Genomic DNA, 20,601 nt, shown 5'->3' with positions numbered 1-20,601 from the left:
AGTTAACATGTTATTTTAATTGCACAGTGAATTCCATAAAAATGTTGCGCAAAGAACCATGGAGAAATCACTGTTTTTTTCATTTTCTACCCCACATATAATTTTTTTCCCCGTTTCCTAGTACATTATACGGCAAAATAAATGGTGCTACGAAAAACGACAACTCGTCCTGCAAAAATCAAGCCCTTATAGGATTATATAGATGGAAAAATAAAGACGTTATGGCTTTTGGAAGGTGGGGAGGAAAAAACGAAAATTAAAATCTGAAAGTTGTTTATGAAGGGAAGGGGTTAATTAAAGTGACAACACATCACATGGTCCTGGTGTAAGACACTAGTCATTGCATCAGAGCAATTAAGGGGGTTTTACACCGGGTGATTATGGGGCAGACAAGCGTTCATAGAACGCTCGTTGCCGATAATTGCCCTGCGTAAACAGGGCAGCGATCAGCAGATGAACGAGCAAACGCTCGATCATCTCCCATTCATATCGTTTTAAAAAAGTAAAGTCCCTATTGCACCGACAAACAAGACATCGTTGATCGGCGCTTGTTTGCTCCTATCACACGAAGCTATGTATGGAGACGAGCGGTCTTTACTCCAATTGCTTGTCCCCATACGTTATCATGTTGGCAGCGCGTCTCCCTGTTTACACAGGGAGATATGCTGCAGACAACGATAATATTTTACGTTCTATGAACGCTTGTCTGGCCGATAATCGCCCAGTGTAAAACCCCCTTAAAATATTATCGTTGTCGGCAGCACATCTCCCGGTGTAAACAGGGAGACGCGCTGCTGACATGGTAATAACATACGGGGATGAGCGATCGGAGTAACGACCGCTCGTCCACATCCATAGCTTCGCGTAACAGGAGCAAACGAGCGCCGATCAACAAAGTTATCGGCCGATGTAATAGGGCCTTAAGTAAATATGTTCCTCGCCGGCCTGGGTACACACGCAGCCTGAGCTAATCAAATCTTTTTGATAATCTAATCTCCCAGTTAACTGAGATTTTCTGATAAAAACGAGAGGTCATTTAATAAAGCCATGCATAAGCAAACACAATCCTTGGGACAAGATGGCAGTTGGTGGCACTTCAGGGAGGCCATGTAGTTACCGTTCCTTCAATCACGTTCACCTTGGTAAACACAAATTTTGCAACTTTCTAATAGTTTTTGGAGAAAGCTTCTAACAGCTGTTGCTGTCCTTTGTAGTAGATATGGCGCTACCACTATAGTTATAAAGACATATTTTCACATGCTTTAAAGTTTTTCGTTTGGGGGTGTGATCCAATTGTCACAAATGTGCCACGTACGACTATTCAGACACTGTAGAAAGGTTTTTTAAAAGGGCAGTACATGCAATAAATTCCCATCAGCCCACAATTTTATTAATTTATCACACGTCATCTACAAATTGCACCATTTTTGCAGATGAGAAATGGTCAACAACATAACATTTATTTTTATTTACATGCACCTATGTGCTTTAATTCCTCATCTTTTTAAGTCATTTATTCTTTGCCATCAGAGGCTTCAAACCTATTCTAGGCTATAAGACTTCATTCACACAAATGTTGCTTGGCGCTTCCATTTCACTTCTACTGGAATGTGGCTCTCCTGGTTGGGATACCGAAACTAAAGCCTTAATGAAGCCCTGCTCACCCAGCAAATGAATATTTTACAACATATTGGTTCACGGGGTCTGAGGAGTTTCCAAGCGGTAACATAGAGCCGGTACCATCATCACATAACGATCCATCTTTGCAATGACTCCGGTAGAGGACCATTGATCTAGGTAGTCCAGGCCGCGAGCTCCTACCTGCACCGATATACATTAATATAGTTCACTCTGCACACCATAGAAAAAGAAAAGCAGAGCTAGACACGCACTTATGAATATTGCAATACAAAATATTTCACCAGACGTTATTGTTGCCCTAGAAACCACAGTGCGACACTGCTCAGTGATGTTGAAAATCTAGAGGATTTAAGAAGACCATTTGCCTAAGTGTTTTATTGAGTGGTTATCCTCAGTGCTCTGAGCTGTGCAGCGCTAATCCTTGAGCGCGTGTAACAGGCCAGATCTTCTGCTGATGTCCAATTTACTACAGAAGTTCAATGTCTGGTCAGGATTACCCTCCCATACAGTACCAGCACTGACTATACAGGGAAGGCCAGTTTTACATTAGTATTATAGACATTCTTCCTGCCCTTTTCATCAAAAACACGAACAGATTCCAGAAGCTTTCCTTTAGGAAGTCTTCCACCATTGCTTCTTCTGGGATCCATCCCTCTTATTGGTAAACACAGAAAAAAACAGATCCCTACTGTGTACTAAGGCTTAAAAGGAAGGGCTACATTTGGGGAGCTAATGTTGAATTTATTCTAGTCACATAACCCCCCATTTAGTATGTGTCCCGGCTACAGCGGGGACAAACTGTGCAATAAACGGTACACCTAGACAGTGCACACACAGTGAGGGAGGGGAGATCGCCGCTGCAATGTTGACATGCAGCAGTACGTAGGTCAGTGGACGCTGCTAGGAAAGCATTTTTTTTATTTTTATAAGGGCCTGTAAACATATTTTCCTTCTGTCTCAGGTATACTTCGGGAGGAGTCTCGACGTGTACTTCCAACAGAAGGTTGCGACATATCCCACGGTGTAAGCATACAGTTGGAAACGTTGCCCAAACGCCACAGGAAGAGCACAACTAGAAGCGCTGTGCCAAGGAAAGCTTCCAATAGATAGACAGTGACGTCAGGCACTTGTCCTGTCACGGAGTCCCCGGCCAGAGCGCTTCTGATTCTCTGTCTGGGGAATTCGTAGTTGAAATTCCCTGACATCACTATCCATATATGGACGGTGACATCAGGGGCTTCCCCAGGACCGGAGATTCCCGAAGTAAATGTTTAACGTATACCTCTGACTGATGCTATATACAGTGGTGTACTGCGCAATATATGTTTTTCTGCAGGATCCCTCAAGAAGGAATAGTGTCATCTGCTACGTTATTTCATCCTCCCAAATAAAAGATATATCGACTTATACCAGCCTGACAGGCCAAAGAGACACTCTTTTGTCCTCCATTGTGCTAATGGTGCCCGATGGACACGTTTAACGTGTACCTCAGGACTATTCCCAATGTACACGCTACACATAAAATAAAATAAAAAAAATGACGTGCACTGGTAACTTACTTCTATTGGGAAAGCCCATAATTTATGAATAAGCGTGCTAAATAAAAAAAATATAGATTAAAAAAAAAAAAAAGCCTGGAAAAACTGAAAAAACCCTGTAAGGGTACGTTCCCACACACAGGATACGCTGCAGATTTTCTGCAACAGAAAATCTGCAGCAGACTATCTAGAAAAACGCTGGTAAATCGGTCACAAAAATCCGCACCAAATAGTGCATTTTTTCTGCTCATAATGCTGCGTTTTCCGCAATGGTTTTACCTGCATATTTAGTGTTAAACATTGGTTATAGCAAAGTATATGTGCACCAGCGGATTTCTGGAGGTTTTTACTGCGTTTCCGCTCTAAAAACCGAAACATAAATCTGTTGCGGAATTTCTGCTCCCCATTGAAGTCTATGGGCCAAACACGCAGCATCTCCGCACAGAACATGCAGCATAAATTGACATGCTGCGGAATTGAAAAACGCACTGACGGACACTTTTCGCACGACTTTTGTGCGTTTTTTTTCCGCAGCGTGGGCATGGGATTTTTCTAAACCTCATTCACTTTGCTGCTACTGTAATGCTGCAGAATTTCCACACACAATTCCGTTGTGGAAATTCCATTGCGGAAAATTTGCAGCGTTTACGCCACTTGGGATCCCAGCCTAAGTTTCTTTTCCACCAAAAATCTATGCTTCATGAACATATGCTATGGCCTGTGAATACCTCACTACTTTCTATTATGTTTTTATATGTAGACTTTTTTTTATATAGGGTCAGTTTTTTTTTTAGTTTTTTTTACTTCTTTACATTGTTTAATGTTTTGTAATGGATTACCACCACATTTTTTTTGCTTTTTTTGCTGTAGAGTTAAAACTTTTTTGTTGTGTAATTATTTTTAAACACAATTGGCTTTGTATATATTGCTTTTTAGTGCTTGATGATGTTTTCTTAATTAAAATCATGTTAGATGGCGTTTTCTGGGAATGAAAAACAAGTCAAGCAGTAACTTTTGTTAATGCAACTCATTTTTCCAAAGAGAAAATGACATTACTCGACTTCTAGCTAAAGAAAAAGATATTTTACAAGGCCCTCCAATTATCTTCAATAGGTTTGAAGCTATGAAGTTTTCATGGTCATTACTGGGACTCTATCCGAAACAATATGCTAAATGAACGAAAGGATCAGCTTCAATTCGAAGAGTACTAAAAATATATATATTATTTTTGTGATTAAAAAAAATAAAATAATAATAAACGCATCTTACCCAAAACTCTATTGCGCACAACTCAAAGGTTATTGTGGAACAATAGAAGGTTGGACATAAACAGTTATGAAGACTAATAAAAGCAGCGTTGGTGTCCAAGATAACCAATCAAATTCCAGCTTTCATTTTCTTCATACAGCTTACACAAGGAGTGAACAGTTGCAATAGAAAAACCTTCAATATTCCTCAGCACTAGTGGAAAATGGCTTCTAAAGCTTGTGGTAGCAATCAAATAGGAAGGATTTATACACACATATACGTGACATTTTTACAGCTCAATAAATCAACCTTTGGGCACATAGTCAATGCTCCTGCTTTAAATGGCCTAGAACTCATAAAGCTCCTAAAAGCTATGTACAGACTTCTTGTCAGGGAGAAACGGCTGCACAGGGGGTCTATCAAAGATGGAGCCAATCAAAGATGGAGCCAGTCCTCACCAAGTACAGATTTTTAGATTGCTTTCCCTGAAAAGAAGGGTCCTACCCACGGTCTTTGTGCCCAGTGTCCCCCACCCCCTGGTGATGTCAAACATGTCAGATAGGAAATCTAGTTGGGGGGGGTTTAAATAATTTACAGTTATGATATACCAAGCAGGCAGATTCCCCTATTACCCATTAAACTATTTGGGATAATACATTAAGGGTTCTCTTGCATGGCCCGATGTGGGCCGTTTAAACAAGCGCCGATCAACGAGACAGCTTGTTGATCGGCGCTCATTTACTACTTTCACAAGGAGCTAGTATGGGGATGAGCGCTCATTACTCGGATCACTCATCCCCATACATTATCATCATGTCGGCAGCGCGTCCCCCTGTTTACACAGGGAGATGTGCTGCCGACGCTATAATATTTTCGGCTGCATAAATGATACAATCAGCCGATGAATGAGCGTTTGCTCGTTCATCAGCTAATCGCTGCCCTGTTTACGCAGGGTAATTATCCGGAACGAGCAATGTAAAAGCTTGTTTGCCCAATAATTGGGCCATGTAAAAGGGCCCTTCCTTATGGACATCTCTTTTAGGACCTGAAACAGGACCTGCAATCTTTCCAGACATGTCTGTTTGAGCAAACAGCTCCTCTTAGGCTTCGTTCACATCTACGTCAGGACTCCGTTCTGGCGTCCCGTCTGAACTTTCCGTCAGAACGGAACCCTGACTAAACAAACAGAAACCATGGGTTTCAGTTTGCATCACCATTGATTTCAAAGGTGACGGATCCGGTGCACATGGTTCCCGCTTGTCTCAGTTGTGCAAAGGTTCCGTCGTTTTGACGGAATGAATACCGTAGTCGACTACAGTGGTTTAGTCAGGGTTCCGTTCTGATGGAAAGCTCCGATGGAACGCCAGAATAGAGGTTATTCAACCCCCCTGTAAAGGATCTGCCAGGCACTGCTTCAGGGTTAACTCCCAGAATTAATCAGTCAACACCTGAGTGTACATCCCTGAGACAGACACCAGCTTCCTCCACTCAGGCTGGCAGGCTTAGGAGTGGGAGAGCCTATCGCAACCTGGCCAGACTCAGCTAGCTCCCGCCCTCGGTCTATTTAAGCCTGCTCTTCCTGTCCATCTGTGCTTGTGAATTCTTTCCTTGAGGTTTCCTGGCCCAGCTACAGCTCCTGCTACTTTTTGATCCTGCTCCATACAGACCCTGGCTTACCGACTACTCTTCTGCTTTTCGCTTTGTACCTCGCACTCTCCTGGCTTGACTCGGCTCGTTCACTACTCTGTTGCTCACGGTGTTTCCGCGAGCAACTGCCCATTTCCCTTGCTTGTGTTCCCTTGTTTGTTTGTCGTGTTTGTCATGCACTTACTGAGCGCAGGGACCGCCGCCCAGTTGTACCCCGTCGTCTAGGGCGGGTCGTTGCAAGTAGGCAGGGACAGAGTGGCGGGTAGATTAGGGCTCACTTGTCCGTTTCCCTACCCCCCCCCCACCATTACAAATTCACAAGCCCTATACCTAGTCTACCCTGGTCCCTGACACCATTATGGAACCCCGTGAAACCCTGGCTCAGCAAATGCAGGGTCTCTCCCTACAGGTCCAGGCCCTGGCTCAGAGGGTCAACCAGCCTGATGCTACCTTGGTAGTTCCCCTCACCGCACCCCTTGAACCCCACCTCAAGTTGCCCGACCGGTTCTCAGGTGACCGGAGGGCTTTTCTCTCCTTTCGGGAGAGTTGTAAGCTTTACTTTCGCTTAAAGCCTCACTCCTCAGGTTCTGAGAGCCAGCGGGTGGGTATAATTATGTCCCGGCTCCAGGAAGGGCCCCAAGAGTGGGCCTTCTCCTTGGCTCCTGGCGCCCCTGAACTTTCCTCCGTTGATTGTTTCTTTTCTGCCCTCGGACTTATTTATGACGAGACTGACAGAACTGCCTTTGCCGAGAGTCAGCTGGTGACCTTACGTCAGGGTAAGAGACCTGTTGAGGAGTATTGCTCTGACTTTCGGAAGTGGTGCGTAGCTTCTCGGTGGAATGACACTGCCTTAAGGTGCCAGTTTAGGTTGGGTCTGTCCAACGCCCTGAAAGACCTGCTAGTTAGCTATCCCTCTTCTGACTCCCTAGACCAGGTTATGGCTTTAGTGGTACGACTTGACCGACGTCTCAGGGAACGACAACGTGAACGTTTATGTGTTTTTTCCTCCGACTCCCCCATGATGCCTCCCGAAGTCCCGTTGCTTCGTTTGTCCCCTAAAGACTCAGAAATACCTATGCAACTCGGGGCCTCCGTGTCCCCTCAACAACGTAGAGAATTCCGCAGGAAGAATGGTCTCTGCTTCTACTGTGGGGATGTCAAGCATCAAGTAAACAACTGTCCCAAGCGTAAGAATGCTGCCAGAGAGCTCCCGCGTCTAAGTGATCATCGGGGAGGTCACTTGGGCGCACAGGTATTTCCCGTAAATATGAAACGTACTAAGATATTGCTTCCCTTTCAGGTCTCGTTTGGTGGTGTGGGTGGTGGTAGACCGCTTCAGTAAAATGTGCCACTTTGTGCCCCTCAAGAAACTACCCAACGCCAAGACGTTGGCTACCTTGTTTATCAAACACATCCTGCGTCTCCATGGGGTCCCCGTCAATATTGTTTCTGACAGAGGGGTACAATTTGTTTCATTGTTTTGGAGAGCCTTCTGTAATAAGTTGGGGATTGATCTGTCCTTCTCCTCTGCCTTCCATCCTGAAACCAATGGCCAAACGGAGAGGACTAATCAGTCTCTAGAACAATACTTAAGATGTTTTGTCTCTGACTGTCAATTTGATTGGGTTTCTTTCATTCCCCTCGCCGAATTTTCCCTTAATAACCGGGTCAGTAACTCGTCAGGGGTCTCTCCCTTTTTCTGTAATTTTGGGTTTAATCCACGGTTCTCCTCTGTTTCACCTGGTTGTTCCAACAATCCCGAGGTGGAGGTCGTTCATCGGGATCTGTGCACAGTCTGGGCCCAGGTTCAGAAGAACCTAGAGGCGTCCCAGAGCATACAGAAGGCTCAGGCCGATAGAAGACGTTCTGCTAACCCCCTGTTTGTGGTCGGGGATCTGGTGTGGTTGTCATCCAGGAACTTGCGTCTCAAGGTTCCGTCCAAAAAGTTTGCTCCCCGGTTTATTGGGCCGTATAAGGTCATTGAGGTCCTCAGTCCTGTCTCTTTCCGGCTGGAGTTACCCCCGTCTTTTCGTATACACAACGTGTTTCATGCCTCCCTCCTGAAACGCTGCTCCCCGTCCTTGGCCCCCTCGAGGAAACCTCCTGTTCCCGTCCTCACCCCTGAGGGGGTGGAATTTGAGGTGGCCAGGATCGTGGACAGCAAGATGGTCCAAGGCTCCCTCCAGTACCTGGTCCATTGGAGAGGATACGGGCCCGAGGAGAGGACTTGGGTACCCGCCCGGGATGTTCACGCTGGGGTATTGGTCAGGAGGTTCCACCTGCGTTTCCCCAGTAAGCCAGGTCCACTTAGAAAGGGTCCGGTGGCCCCTCATAAAAGGGGGGGTACTGTAAAGGATCTGCCAGGCACTGCTTCAGGGTTAACTCCCAGAATTAATCAGTCAACACCTGAGTGTACATCCCTGAGACAGACACCAGCTTCCTCCACTCAGGCTGGCAGGCTTAGGAGTGGGAGAGCCTATCGCAACCTGGCCAGACTCAGCTAGCTCCCGCCCTCGGTCTATTTAAGCCTGCTCTTCCTGTCCATCTGTGCTTGTGAATTCTTTCCTTGAGGTTTCCTGGCCCAGCTACAGCTCCTGCTACTTTTTGATCCTGCTCCATACAGACCCTGGCTTACCGACTACTCTTCTGCTTTTCGCTTTGTACCTCGCACTCTCCTGGCTTGACTCGGCTCGTTCACTACTCTGTTGCTCACGGTGTTTCCGCGAGCAACTGCCCATTTCCCTTGCTTGTGTTCCCTTGTTTGTTTGTCGTGTTTGTCATGCACTTACTGAGCGCAGGGACCGCCGCCCAGTTGTACCCCGTCGTCTAGGGCGGGTCGTTGCAAGTAGGCAGGGACAGAGTGGCGGGTAGATTAGGGCTCACTTGTCAGTTTCCCTACCCCCCCCCACCATTACACCCCCCCAAAATAGGTTCGCGAAACCACACAAATCCTTTATGACATTGTAAGATTTTCAAAAGTATTAATAATGTATTCTTATATAGCATTCAACTCCAAGTTTGGCTTCATTTTCAAGTATTATATCCAGCTCCAGTAGAAGGTTTTCAATATTTTCCTGCCTTGTCATATCCACCCAGATAGAATAAATTGGAAAATTTGGCCAAAAGCCTCATGCCACAACTCCTGCCCATCAATTTAATGTTTCAGTAGTTACATAGTTAGTACGGCTGAAAAAAGACACCTGTCCATCAAGTTCAACCAAGGGACGGGAAAAGGGAAGGAAAAAACCTCTACACATAGGAGCTAATACTTTTTTGTTCTAGGAAATTATCTAACCCTTTTTTAAAGCCATCTACTGTCCCTGCTGTGACCAGCTCCTGCGGTAGACTATTCCATAGATTCACAGTTCTCACAGTAAAGAAGCCTTGTCGCCTCTGCAGCTTGAACCTTTTTTTCTCCAGACGGAGGGAGTGCCCCCTTGTTTTTTGAGGGGGTTTTACATGGAACAGGATTTCATCATATTTTTTGTATGTGCCATTAATATATTTATATAAATTAATCATGTCCCCCCTTAGTCGTCTTTTTTCAAGACTAAATAGGTTTAATTCTTTTAATCTTTCCTCATAACTTAAATTCTCCATGTCCCTAATTAGCTTCGTTGCTCTTCTTTGTATTTTTTCCAACTCCAGGGCATCCTTTCTATGAACTGGAGCCCAGAACTGAACTGCATATTCTAGATGAGGCCTCACTAATGCTTTGTAAAGTGGCAATATTACATCCCTGTCCCGCGAGTCCATGCCTCTTAATACACGACAATATCCTGCTGGCCTTTGAAGCAGCTGATTGACATTGCATGCTGTTATTTAGTTTATTATTTACAAGTACATCCAGATCCTTCTCAACAAGTGAATCCGCCAGTGTAGCTCCCCCTAGGACATATGATGCATGCAGATTGCTGGTACCCAGATGCATAACTTTACATTTATCTACATTAAACTTCATCTGCCAACTGGACGCCCAAACACTTAGTTTGTTTAAATCTGCTTGCAATTCACGAACATCTTCCATAGACTGAACTATATTACATAGCTTGGTGTCATCTGCAAAAATAGAAATAGTGTTATTAATCCCATCCTCTATATCATTAATAAATAAGTTGAATAATGGTGGTCCCAGCACTGAACCCTGGGGTACACCACTTATTACCGGGGACCATTCAGAGTAGGAATCATTTACCACAACTCTCTGGATACGGTCCTTGAGCCAATTCTCAATCCAATTACAAACTATATTTTCTAAACCTATAGTCCTTAATTTACCCATTAGGCGTCTATGGGGGACAGTGTCAAATGCCTTTGCAATGTCCAAAAACACTAAATCCACAGCGGCCCCTCTGTCTAGACTTCTGCTCACCTCTTCATAAAAACAGATTAGGTTAGTTTGACAACTTCTGTCCTTAGTAAAACCGTGCTGGCTGTCACTTATAATACTATTTTTTGTCACATAATCCTGTATATAGTCCCTCAATAGCCCCTCAAACATTTTCCCCACGATGGATGTTAAAGAGGCTCTGTCACCAGATTTTGCAAGCCCTATCTGCTATTGCAGCAGATCGGCGCTGCAATGTAGATTACAGTAACGGTTTTATTTTTAAAAAACTAGCATTTTTGGCCAAGTTATGACCATTTTTGTATTTATGTAAATGAGGCTTGCAAAAGTCCAACTGGGCGTGTTTAAAGCAAAAGTCCAGCTGGGCGTGTATTATGTGCGTACATCGGGGCGTGTTTACTTCTTTTACTAGCTGGGCGTTCTGACGAGAAGCATCATCCACTTCTCTTCAGAACGCCCAGCTTCTGGCAGTGCAGACACACAGCGTGTTCTCGAGAGATCACGCTGTGTCGTCACTCACTTCCTGCCCCAGGTCCTGCATCGTGTCGGCCACATCGGCACCAGAGGCTACAGTTGATTCTGCAGCAGCATCGGCGTTTGCAGGTAAGTCGATGTAGCTACTTACCTGCAAACGCTGATGCAGAATCAACTGTAGCCTCTGGTGCCGACTGGGGCAGGAAGTGAGTGACGTCACAGCGTGATCTCTCGAGAACACGCTGTGTGTCTGCACTGCCAGAAGCTGGGTGTTAACGAACAGAAGTGGATGATGCTGATTTGTCAGCATCATACACTCCCATTCCTAACGCCCAGCTAGTAAAAGAAGTAAAAACACCCCGATGTACGCACATAATACACGCCCAGTTGTACTTTTACTGTAAACACGCCCAGTTGTACTTTTGCAAGCCTCATTTGCATAAATACAAAAATGGTCATAACTTGGCCAAAAATGCTGGTTTTTTTAAAATAAAAACGTTACTGTAATCTACATTGCAGCGCCGATCTGCTGCAATAGCAGATAGGGGTTGCAAAATCTGGTGACAGAGCCTCTTTAAGCTTACTGGTCTATAATTACCCGGGGAAGACCTAGTCTAGTGCTAATAGATGCCACACTGGCACTGTTCTATGTAGTTAGGTCAGTGTTCTAGTGCTTGGCCATGATGCCAGCCTGCATTTCATTATGGTGATCTGAAAATCATGTCCTCATATTATGGATGTCCGATTTCATCAGGGGTCTAGTGAGAAGGAAGACGGACAATAGGAAGAGCCAGCAACATTCAAACACAGAATACTACATTATTAGATTTTTCTGTTACTAAAAACATCACAACATTCAAAGCAAATGTTTATTCATATAAATGTCATTTTTCTCAGAATACGGTGCCTTATTTCCAGGAACAGAAATCCCTGAGCATTTATTAAGGGGTTTAACCCCTATACAGTTGTTTTACCAGTAAATACGAGTAGGTTTAAAGTCACAGAATTTATCAATGTAATATTCTGACATGGATCTGATCTGTGACACATCAGAAGATCATTCCGACTTCATTTCTGCTTTAAGCGATTTCAAAATGTCTCTCAGTTATTTGATACACATGGCGTAAGTCAGATGGGACAGTTTTCAGGAGTCTCTCACTCCAGTTTTACAGCAGAAAAACACTCATCAGACTGTCCATTTACTGGAGTAGATTTATCAGAGACATATCTCCACTTCCCAGGCCCCTACGGTATCACCTATAGGAAGAGCATGATCACTTTATCGCAAGATGTTCCAATATCGAAAAATAAACCCTAGGAAACTCAATATTGAAAAAGTCGGATCAGAAATGTTCAATAACTATCATAAGGGTCCAACAATCAATATGGCCAGTTTTAAGGCTCATGCACATAGCCATATTATAAAGTTTGAGTTGTACAGAAAAAAAAAAATCGTGTTATGATCCCTCGTATGCCGTATTAGGGACTTACGAACAAAACTTTAACACTGGATTAGAAAATGATATCAAAGGCTATTCATGGTACTAACCTTGTTAATATCTTTTTTTTTTAAATTAAGAGTTCATGGCCTTAAAGCGTATTTAACTTCTGAAAATCTCGTGACCAATTATTCTTAATAGGCTGTCATATGTGTGTACATGAGGAATAACTCTAATTTCTGGTATTTCTTGTATTCTGCATTATTTAACAGTTTTCACCTCTGCAGGCTCTCTCTCGAATTCTCAGTTGTAAGAAGCTAGTGGGCGGAGCCTAATGGCTATCATGTATACTATACACTGCACACTTTGTAGAGCAGAACCCATATATGATATATATATATATTTTTATTTTATTTTATTCAATATTGATCTATATCCCCTGGATCGGGATTACCTGCTTGCACCTGAGACCATCTTGGAATTGCATTTTCAGTGCTGCTGCTATATATATATATATATATATATATACATATATACACACACACACATATATACACATACATACACACACGGAGGAGATTATGCAGCAGTAATGAGAAGTGTAGCTGAGAATCCAGCACTGGGGTGTCGTAGAAATCCTACCAGCAAGTGTCTCTCTCTCTGTTCCCGATTCCTCCCCCTGCTCATCACTTTTCCCTTCAAAGACTTAGGACTCATGCACACGGCCATGCCCGTAATCACTGCCCGTGATTGCGGGCATGGCCGACTGCGGACAGCCACCCGCATTTTCAGCCTGTGCTCCCGTACAAAGTATTTTGCAGAGGCTTTCTAAAGGCCCGGACACCTTCCCACAAAAAGGAACGTGTCCGTGGTCAATAGAAGTGAACTGATCCACACTTGCAGACAAATTCTACGGTCATGTGCATGGGGCCTTAGGTGCAGCATGTGTTTTTCCGTCTCTCCCTCCTCTCCATAGACTGTTATAGCCAGGCAGTGACACCCCCCCCCCCCCCACCTTCTGCAGCCTGTCACTTCTACTCTGTAACCAGGGACGGCCAATGCTTCACAACAGGAGGTGGACAGCAGATTACAGGAAGGGAGCCATCTAGTGGCAGTCATTTTACACAGAATTTGCATGAATAAAACGGAAGTTTAACAGTAAGTACATTACAAAGTTGATCTATATTAGGTGTACTATTAGATCAGAATACGTTGTTTGAATAGATAATGTCCATTTAAGCCTTAATTGGTGTCACCAAAAATAACCAACTCAAACCTGTATGGGATTTTAAAGAATTATGCACTGTAGTAGTATTATAGATTATTCATTTACTGATCAATGACCGTTAATAATAAGTAATAATTACTATCCTACAGCACAGATACACATAGCCCTAATTCACATAACAATCTTGTTGGAACTTTTTTGTTACTAAAACAAAAGAAAATTCCTGCCATTGGCAGCAAAATCTTGATCTCATAGTTTGTGCTGCGTTTTTGTAGTGTGCTTTCCACAGAGCCCCAATGAGTCAACAAATCCATGAATGAACATTTGGCAAAGAAATGAATGCACACAATAGGATGAAGACAATTGAAAGAATTACCACTTGACACACTTTCCACTTCCTGTTTGTTGAAGAGCTTCCTAAATCAGCTCCTGGCATTTGACACATCTAATAGAAGGTTCACATCTATTCCACAGGGACCATGCAGTGGTAGAAACGGCAGCGCGCCAACATGCAATTAACACATCACGCTGACCTCAAGATGCAATACCTGTGCACAGCAACCACTCACTACATACAATGAATTTCATAGTGAAGAACATTGCAACACATGCCCTATATACATTTACTATAATCGAGAGTGGCAGCAACTTTTACGGAATAAGTTAGGCGCCATAGTCTTATATAAAATGCTGAAGGACATAATCCTTATCCTCTCAATGAGACTTCCTAAAAGGGGTTGTCTAGACAAGGGGAGATTTTTCATACTGATGACCTATCTACAGGATAGGTTATCAGTATATGATCGGTGGGGGTCCGACACCCGGACCAATCAGCTGTTCCAGCTGCCTCCGGTGCTGAAAGCAGGTGGCTCTAACCACTGTATAGCGGCTGTGCTGCAACACTGCAGCGAGGGCACTATACTGTGTACGGAGCCTTCTGCTTCTGGCAAGGACCACGGCATAGTTCCAGTGCCGGAGGCAAATGGAAAAGCTGATCGGTGCGGGGCCTGGGTGACGGACCCCCACCGATCATATACTAATCACTTATCTAGTGGATAGGTAATCAGTATGAAAACCCGCCCCATGCCCATACAACCCCTTTATTCTTACGAATGCTCGTTCCTTATCAGCCTGTGTAAACACGGCAACGATCAGCTGACAAACAAGCAAACACTTATTCGTTGGCTGATCACATGGTTTATGCAGCCTATAAAAATCGTCGTGGTCAGCACATTTCCCTGTGTAAACAGGGGACGTGCTGCCGACGATGTAAACAGATGGGGACCCTGCGATCATAATAACAATTGTTCGTCTCCATACAGTAAAGTATCAGCCCGTGTAAAAGGGCCTGTTAATGAGCGCCGGTCAACTGGTTATATCATCAATCGGTGCTCGTTATGGGAAAAAAATCTGCCCGTGTAAAACAGCCTTAACAGATAATATATAAAACAGATTTACATTGCACGGAGATATCATCAAGAAGAGTATTAAGTAATATCTTAATGGTTTTCATTTATTCTTAAATCATTAAAGGCTAACCTTTGTATCTTTTTTTTTCTCCATGAAATGTAGGTGTAATAGGTTTAAAAATATTTTTCAAGTTAACACTTCTTAAAAATGTTCTTTGCTTTTTGCGATACTTCTTCTATGTATACACTTTTCATAGAAGCAGCATAGTGCCGCTGTAAACCGAATCGGTGAGTCTGCTGGACTGACGTCTCGGCCCACAGCGGCTCGAGTGCCTTGAACACACAGGATAACCTGAATACTGATTTACATTCTGCTGACAGAACTATATGGAGGACGGGGAGAGCAGCGTAATCTTGCCTCTGGTAATGATCATGCAGGTTGCATGACTGAGAAGCAAGCCTACGTTTTAATGCCCCGATTGCAAGTGCCACAGAGGTCGGCACCTTCATGTTCAGTGTTCCAGGATCTCTGCACTGAACGCTCAAAAGACCTTCCCCTCAGCTCTGAGTGACGGCTCTAACAGCCAGTCAGGAAACTGCTAGAGCTGCCACTCAAAGCAAAGAGCGGTACTTGTGATTGCGGCGCCATGGACAGTAACACGTAGATTTCTCGTTCGTGCAACCTGCCTGATCATCACCACAGGTGTGACTACCCTGCTCTCCCAGATTCCCTTCAAAATTAGTAGATTAGTAGTAACAATTATATTTTAATATTGCACATTGCAAAAACTGCACTGACAGATCATAAATAAGAGAACTCTAAGGCCAGGATCACACATGCAGTTGTGATGCAGTTTTTTAGCTATTGCTAGAAGTGGATCCAAAAGGAAGGAAAGTTTCCTTCCTTTTGTGTCTACTTTGGCTTTGGCTCAAAAAAACTGCACCAAAACTACATCAAGACTGTGTGTGATCCTGGCCTTATGGCAAATTCAAAAGCGGCAAATTTGTTGCATACATTTCTGTGACTGGGAAATCCATTCCATACATGCTAATGGGGTTATATATGCAGCATGCGCATGGATTTCTAAAAGTCCCATTCACATGAATGTGATGGTTGCAGAAATGTCTAGAACAGATCTGCTGTGTGTTCCTTCCAAGAACGTAGCAATCAAAGTCGTGATGGAGATTCACATCAGTGTAGGTCCGTTCGCTAGTAAAAACTGACAGTCTTTTGTCAGTCACTGTCGACGTCACAAGGAGGAATGGAAGACGGGTCACAAACTATAATGCAGTGGTCTCCAACCTCTGGTTCTGCAGCTGTTCCAAAACTACAACTCCCAGCATGTCATAACATGGAGTTGTAGTTGTGCAACAGCTGGGAGACCCCAACATGCAGACCACAACATATCCTAATAGTCTGTCTTCTCCTCTCCCAAGTAAAACGAATAGGTCAATGGCAGCCGCAGTCACTGGTGGTCGAAGTGGACCCAGCTACCACTGAGAATTTCCAACTGGTCTCTTAGGGTATGTTCACATGCAGTATTTTCATGGGTTTTTTTTTTTTTTTTTTTTTTTTTTTAAAGCGTGTGAACATACCCTAACTGGAATGACCAGACATAAGATAGTTAGAAAGAATTTCCAGCAGTGTCTGCTGACTGTTGGGCATTTTTTTGTCCCATTACTCAGTACAACAAATAATCGGTTGAAATTTAATCTTCTGTGCCGGCTTTTTGGGAGCAATTTGTTTGCAATCTGAAGTTTATTGTACAAACAGACAATTTGATGGTATAATAAAACATGCCATTGTCACTTGCTGTTCTGCCTCCAGGGTTGCATTTTCATACCTGGCATCGGACAATGTGTGTAGGTTTACTAAAATGTCTGTACATTTCAATCTAAAGTCTCTGGACAGCTTTATATTGAAGACGTTATATGGTTATCAGATGTCCTTTAGAAGCAAAAGACGACATACAGCTTATAATACTATAACAGACGTGTATATATATATATATATATATATATATATATATGATTTTGTATCCCTGAATAATATACAAGTCCATAGTAGAATCCCAGATAGCAAACCCCTGATATCAATAACCAGCAAGTAAATATAAATACCAATATAAGCAACATTATATTATTAGAACATTTCCTGATCTAAAATACAGCGACTTGTAAATAATGGAAATATTCTGACACACCGTACGCATACTATATCCTCTCATTAAGCACCAGCCTGTCATATAAAATATATATATCTATGACATGCAGCGGTATATTGCTGGGAATACTGCATTTCTAGCACGGATACAAGCCCAACCTTTGCAGTAGTTGATTATCTCTCGTCATTATAGTTCCCGTCTCCTTCATTACATCCAGTGTCCCTAGCAACGCCATAGATAGATCGATCGATAGATAGATAGATAAGATAGATAGATAGGGGCATGCCTCCATATAATGAAGGGGCCTGATCCCCATTATTAAAGGCGTTCAGACATAGAGTTATATTTTAATCAATAAAACATATAACATACATAATATAAATGATAGATAAAATATGTCATATTAAAAGCCTGCGGTCTATAACGTCGCTTTAGGACTGGTTACAAAACCCTAATATATATATATATATATATATATATATATATATATATATATATTTTCCTTTAAATCGACAACAATAAAAATTGTCAGATTTCCGCGCAATGATACTACACAGATAGGATTGTTCATTCACCATACTTGTAACAACAACGGCACAACCGTGCAAGAATCAATGCCGTCATGGCATTTCTCTCCATAAAAAAAATCTGTAACGTGTGCCAGCTCTAAAGGCATAAGAGTGGGTGCAAAGCATTACACCTCTCCGACCAAGAAGGGTTAACCTTGCACAGCCATGTATAGCAGAGAGTGCAAGATATCCAGTCTTTAATAAATCTCATTTCAGGTGGGTGAGCAGCAGTGATTTGCCCCATATTTCCCCCACAGGGCACTGTGGCTGTCCCATGCCCCCAGCCTGGCATGGGCAGGCTGTTATTTGGCGCAGTAAACACCATTAGAGCAATGCAGAAGGAGTGGAGGGAAGACAGCTGAGGAGGGGAGGGGAGGTATAGCCACAGAATATATCTATAGGTTATTATTACTATTACAGCCGCCTGACAGGGCATAGTGGGCACCTGCACTGGCAGTGCCACCTCCGATATACCGGAGAGCGGGTATTACTCACCCAGAAGACGAAAGAGTAGATGATGAGCAGGGTCTTCAGACACGTTATGACTGGCTTGGTCTCCATTCTCCTTGATGCCATGCTACTGAGATCCGGTAGCCGGGTGTTACTGTTGCTGCTCACAGCCCCTCCTGCTTGCAGTTTATCCCCAATCCGCAAGAGGAGGAAAGAAGCGATGGAGACAGCCTCCCGAGTCAGAGCCGCCCGTCAGCCGCACTATCCCTGCCTTATATGCAGATCTGTGGCGTCTAGCACTCCCTCATGGACGAGCTGGCCGGGCGTCTGCCATTCTCACCCGGCTGGATGATAAACAAAGTGATTCATAAAATCCATTCTCATCCCAGCAGGGACATCACGGGCTTCATTCCACAGGAGTGCCGGGTAATGACGGGATTGTGTTGACGGAAATCCTTTCAAAATCATCATGTGATATATGATAGCTGGATGTTAGAAGCGCACACTGACACTACAAAATTCAGAATGGATAAATGCCCCCGATTCCTGCAGGTTAATAGTATTGTTCTCCCACATATTTTCCACAGACAGATGAGGGCCCCTTGTTCTCCAATATCTCACCGCAAATCACCCCATTGGCCCCATGCACACGAACGTCCCTTTGCGGACGCAATTCCCCCGAAAATCCACGGGAGAATTGCGGCCCCATTCATTCCTATAGGGCCATGCACACAACCGTTTTTTCAGCTGAATAAATAGTCGACTACGCTACTGATTCCGGAAAAACATCGGAAACCATACGGAACGGAGTCGAACTAAACCATTAGCAACGGAAGCATTACCATTGAAATCAGCATTACCATTGAAATCAGCATTACCATTGAAATCAATGGTAATGCAAACAGAAAGCTATGGTTTCCGTTTGGTTTCCGTTCATTGCTTTCCCTGACGGAGAGGTCTAACAGAACCCTGACGCAGATGTGAATGAAGCCTTAGCCATGAAATTCATTAGCTCAGGAAATTACATGCAATCTAAAAGACAGAAGAAGTTTTCTTTAAAGGCTGACATATTGTACTTTATGATAGTGAAAATTTGGCTGATAAGTTCAATATTTATATGTGAAAAACACCAAAATGTAGAGAAAATTTGCAAAAATGAGCGCTTTTCTAAATTTAAATGCATCTGCTTGTAAAACAGATAGTAATACCACACAAAATAGTTACTATTTCACATAGCCCATATGTCTACTTTATGTTGGCATCGTTTTGTTTTTTTTGAACGGTCTTTTCTTTTTCTAGAACGTTAGGCTATGTTCACACGACAGCGCAAAATACGCAAAAAACAGCTCATGAATTTCAGACGTAATTGCAAGTACTCACGTTTTTCGCAGCGTCTTTTACGGACGTAATTGGACCTGTTCTTCATTGGAGTCAATGAAAAACGGCTCCAAATACGTCCCAAGAAGTGTCCTGCACTTCTTTGACGCAGGCGGAATTTTACGCGCCATCTTTTGACAGCGACGCGTAAAATTACACCTCGTCTGCACAGAACATCGTAAAACCCATTGCAGGCAATGGGCAGATGTTTGCAGACATATTGGAGCCATCTTTTCAGGCGAAATTGGAGACGTAAAACTTACAAGGCTTAGAACTTCAGCAGCAATTTCTCACATATTCAAGAACATTTCAAAAGGCTATTTTTTCAGGGACCAGTTCAGTTGTGAAGTGGCTTTGAGGAGTCCATACAATATAAACCCCCATAAATCACCCCATTTTAAAAACGGCACCCCTCAATGTATTCAAAACAGGTTTAAGAAAGTTTCTTAACCCTTTAGGTGTTTCACAAGAATTAAAGCAATATAGGGGGGAAATTTACAAATGTTATTTTTTTTTGCAGAAATTAATATTTAATCCTTTTTTTTTCTGTAACACAGAGGGTTTTACCAGTGAAACGCAACCCAATATTTATTGCCCAGATATCCCACAAGTGGCCTTAGTGTGCTTATGGACTGAAACACAGGCTTCAGAAGCAAAGGAGCACCTAGAGGAGTTTGGGGCCTTCTTTTTATTAGAATATATTTTAGGCACCATGTCAGGTTTGGAGAGGTCTTTTGGGGCCAAAAGAGTGGAAACACTCCCAAAAAGACACCATTTGGCAAACTACACCCCTCAAGGAATTTATCAAGGGGTATAGTGAGCTTATTGATCCAACAGGTTGTTTGTTGAATTTAGTTGAATGAAGCCGTGAAAATGAAAATCTAAATTTTTTTCCAATAAAACGTAGAAATGTTCAATTTTTACAAGGCATAATGGACAAGAAACACCCCAACATTTGAAAAGCAATTTTTCCCTATTACGGCAATAGCCCAGCAATAATGCGGTAATAAACTGCTGCTTGGACACACGGCAGAGCTCAGAAGGGAAGGAGCACCATTTGGCTTTTGG

General features: G+C 43.2%; 1 protein-coding gene across 1 annotated transcript in view; it reads right to left on the bottom strand.

Annotated features, from left to right (window-relative positions):
- Nucleotides 1-18,514, bottom strand: part of TSPAN7 (tetraspanin 7) — a 112,340-nt gene extending 93,826 nt beyond the window's left edge. The window contains exon 1 of the mRNA XM_075853957.1: nucleotides 18,202-18,514. Coding sequence (XP_075710072.1) covers nucleotides 18,202-18,282 — 81 coding nt within the window. The 5' untranslated portion in view covers nucleotides 18,283-18,514. The remainder of the gene's footprint in view (nucleotides 1-18,201) is intronic.
- Between the last annotated feature and the right edge of the window lie 2,087 nt (nucleotides 18,515-20,601).

This window comes from Rhinoderma darwinii, chromosome 2 (assembly GCF_050947455.1).
Source record: "Rhinoderma darwinii isolate aRhiDar2 chromosome 2, aRhiDar2.hap1, whole genome shotgun sequence".
NCBI classification, from domain to species: domain Eukaryota; kingdom Metazoa; phylum Chordata; class Amphibia; order Anura; family Rhinodermatidae; genus Rhinoderma; species Rhinoderma darwinii.
This window is presented reverse-complemented; position numbering and strand designations above follow the sequence as displayed.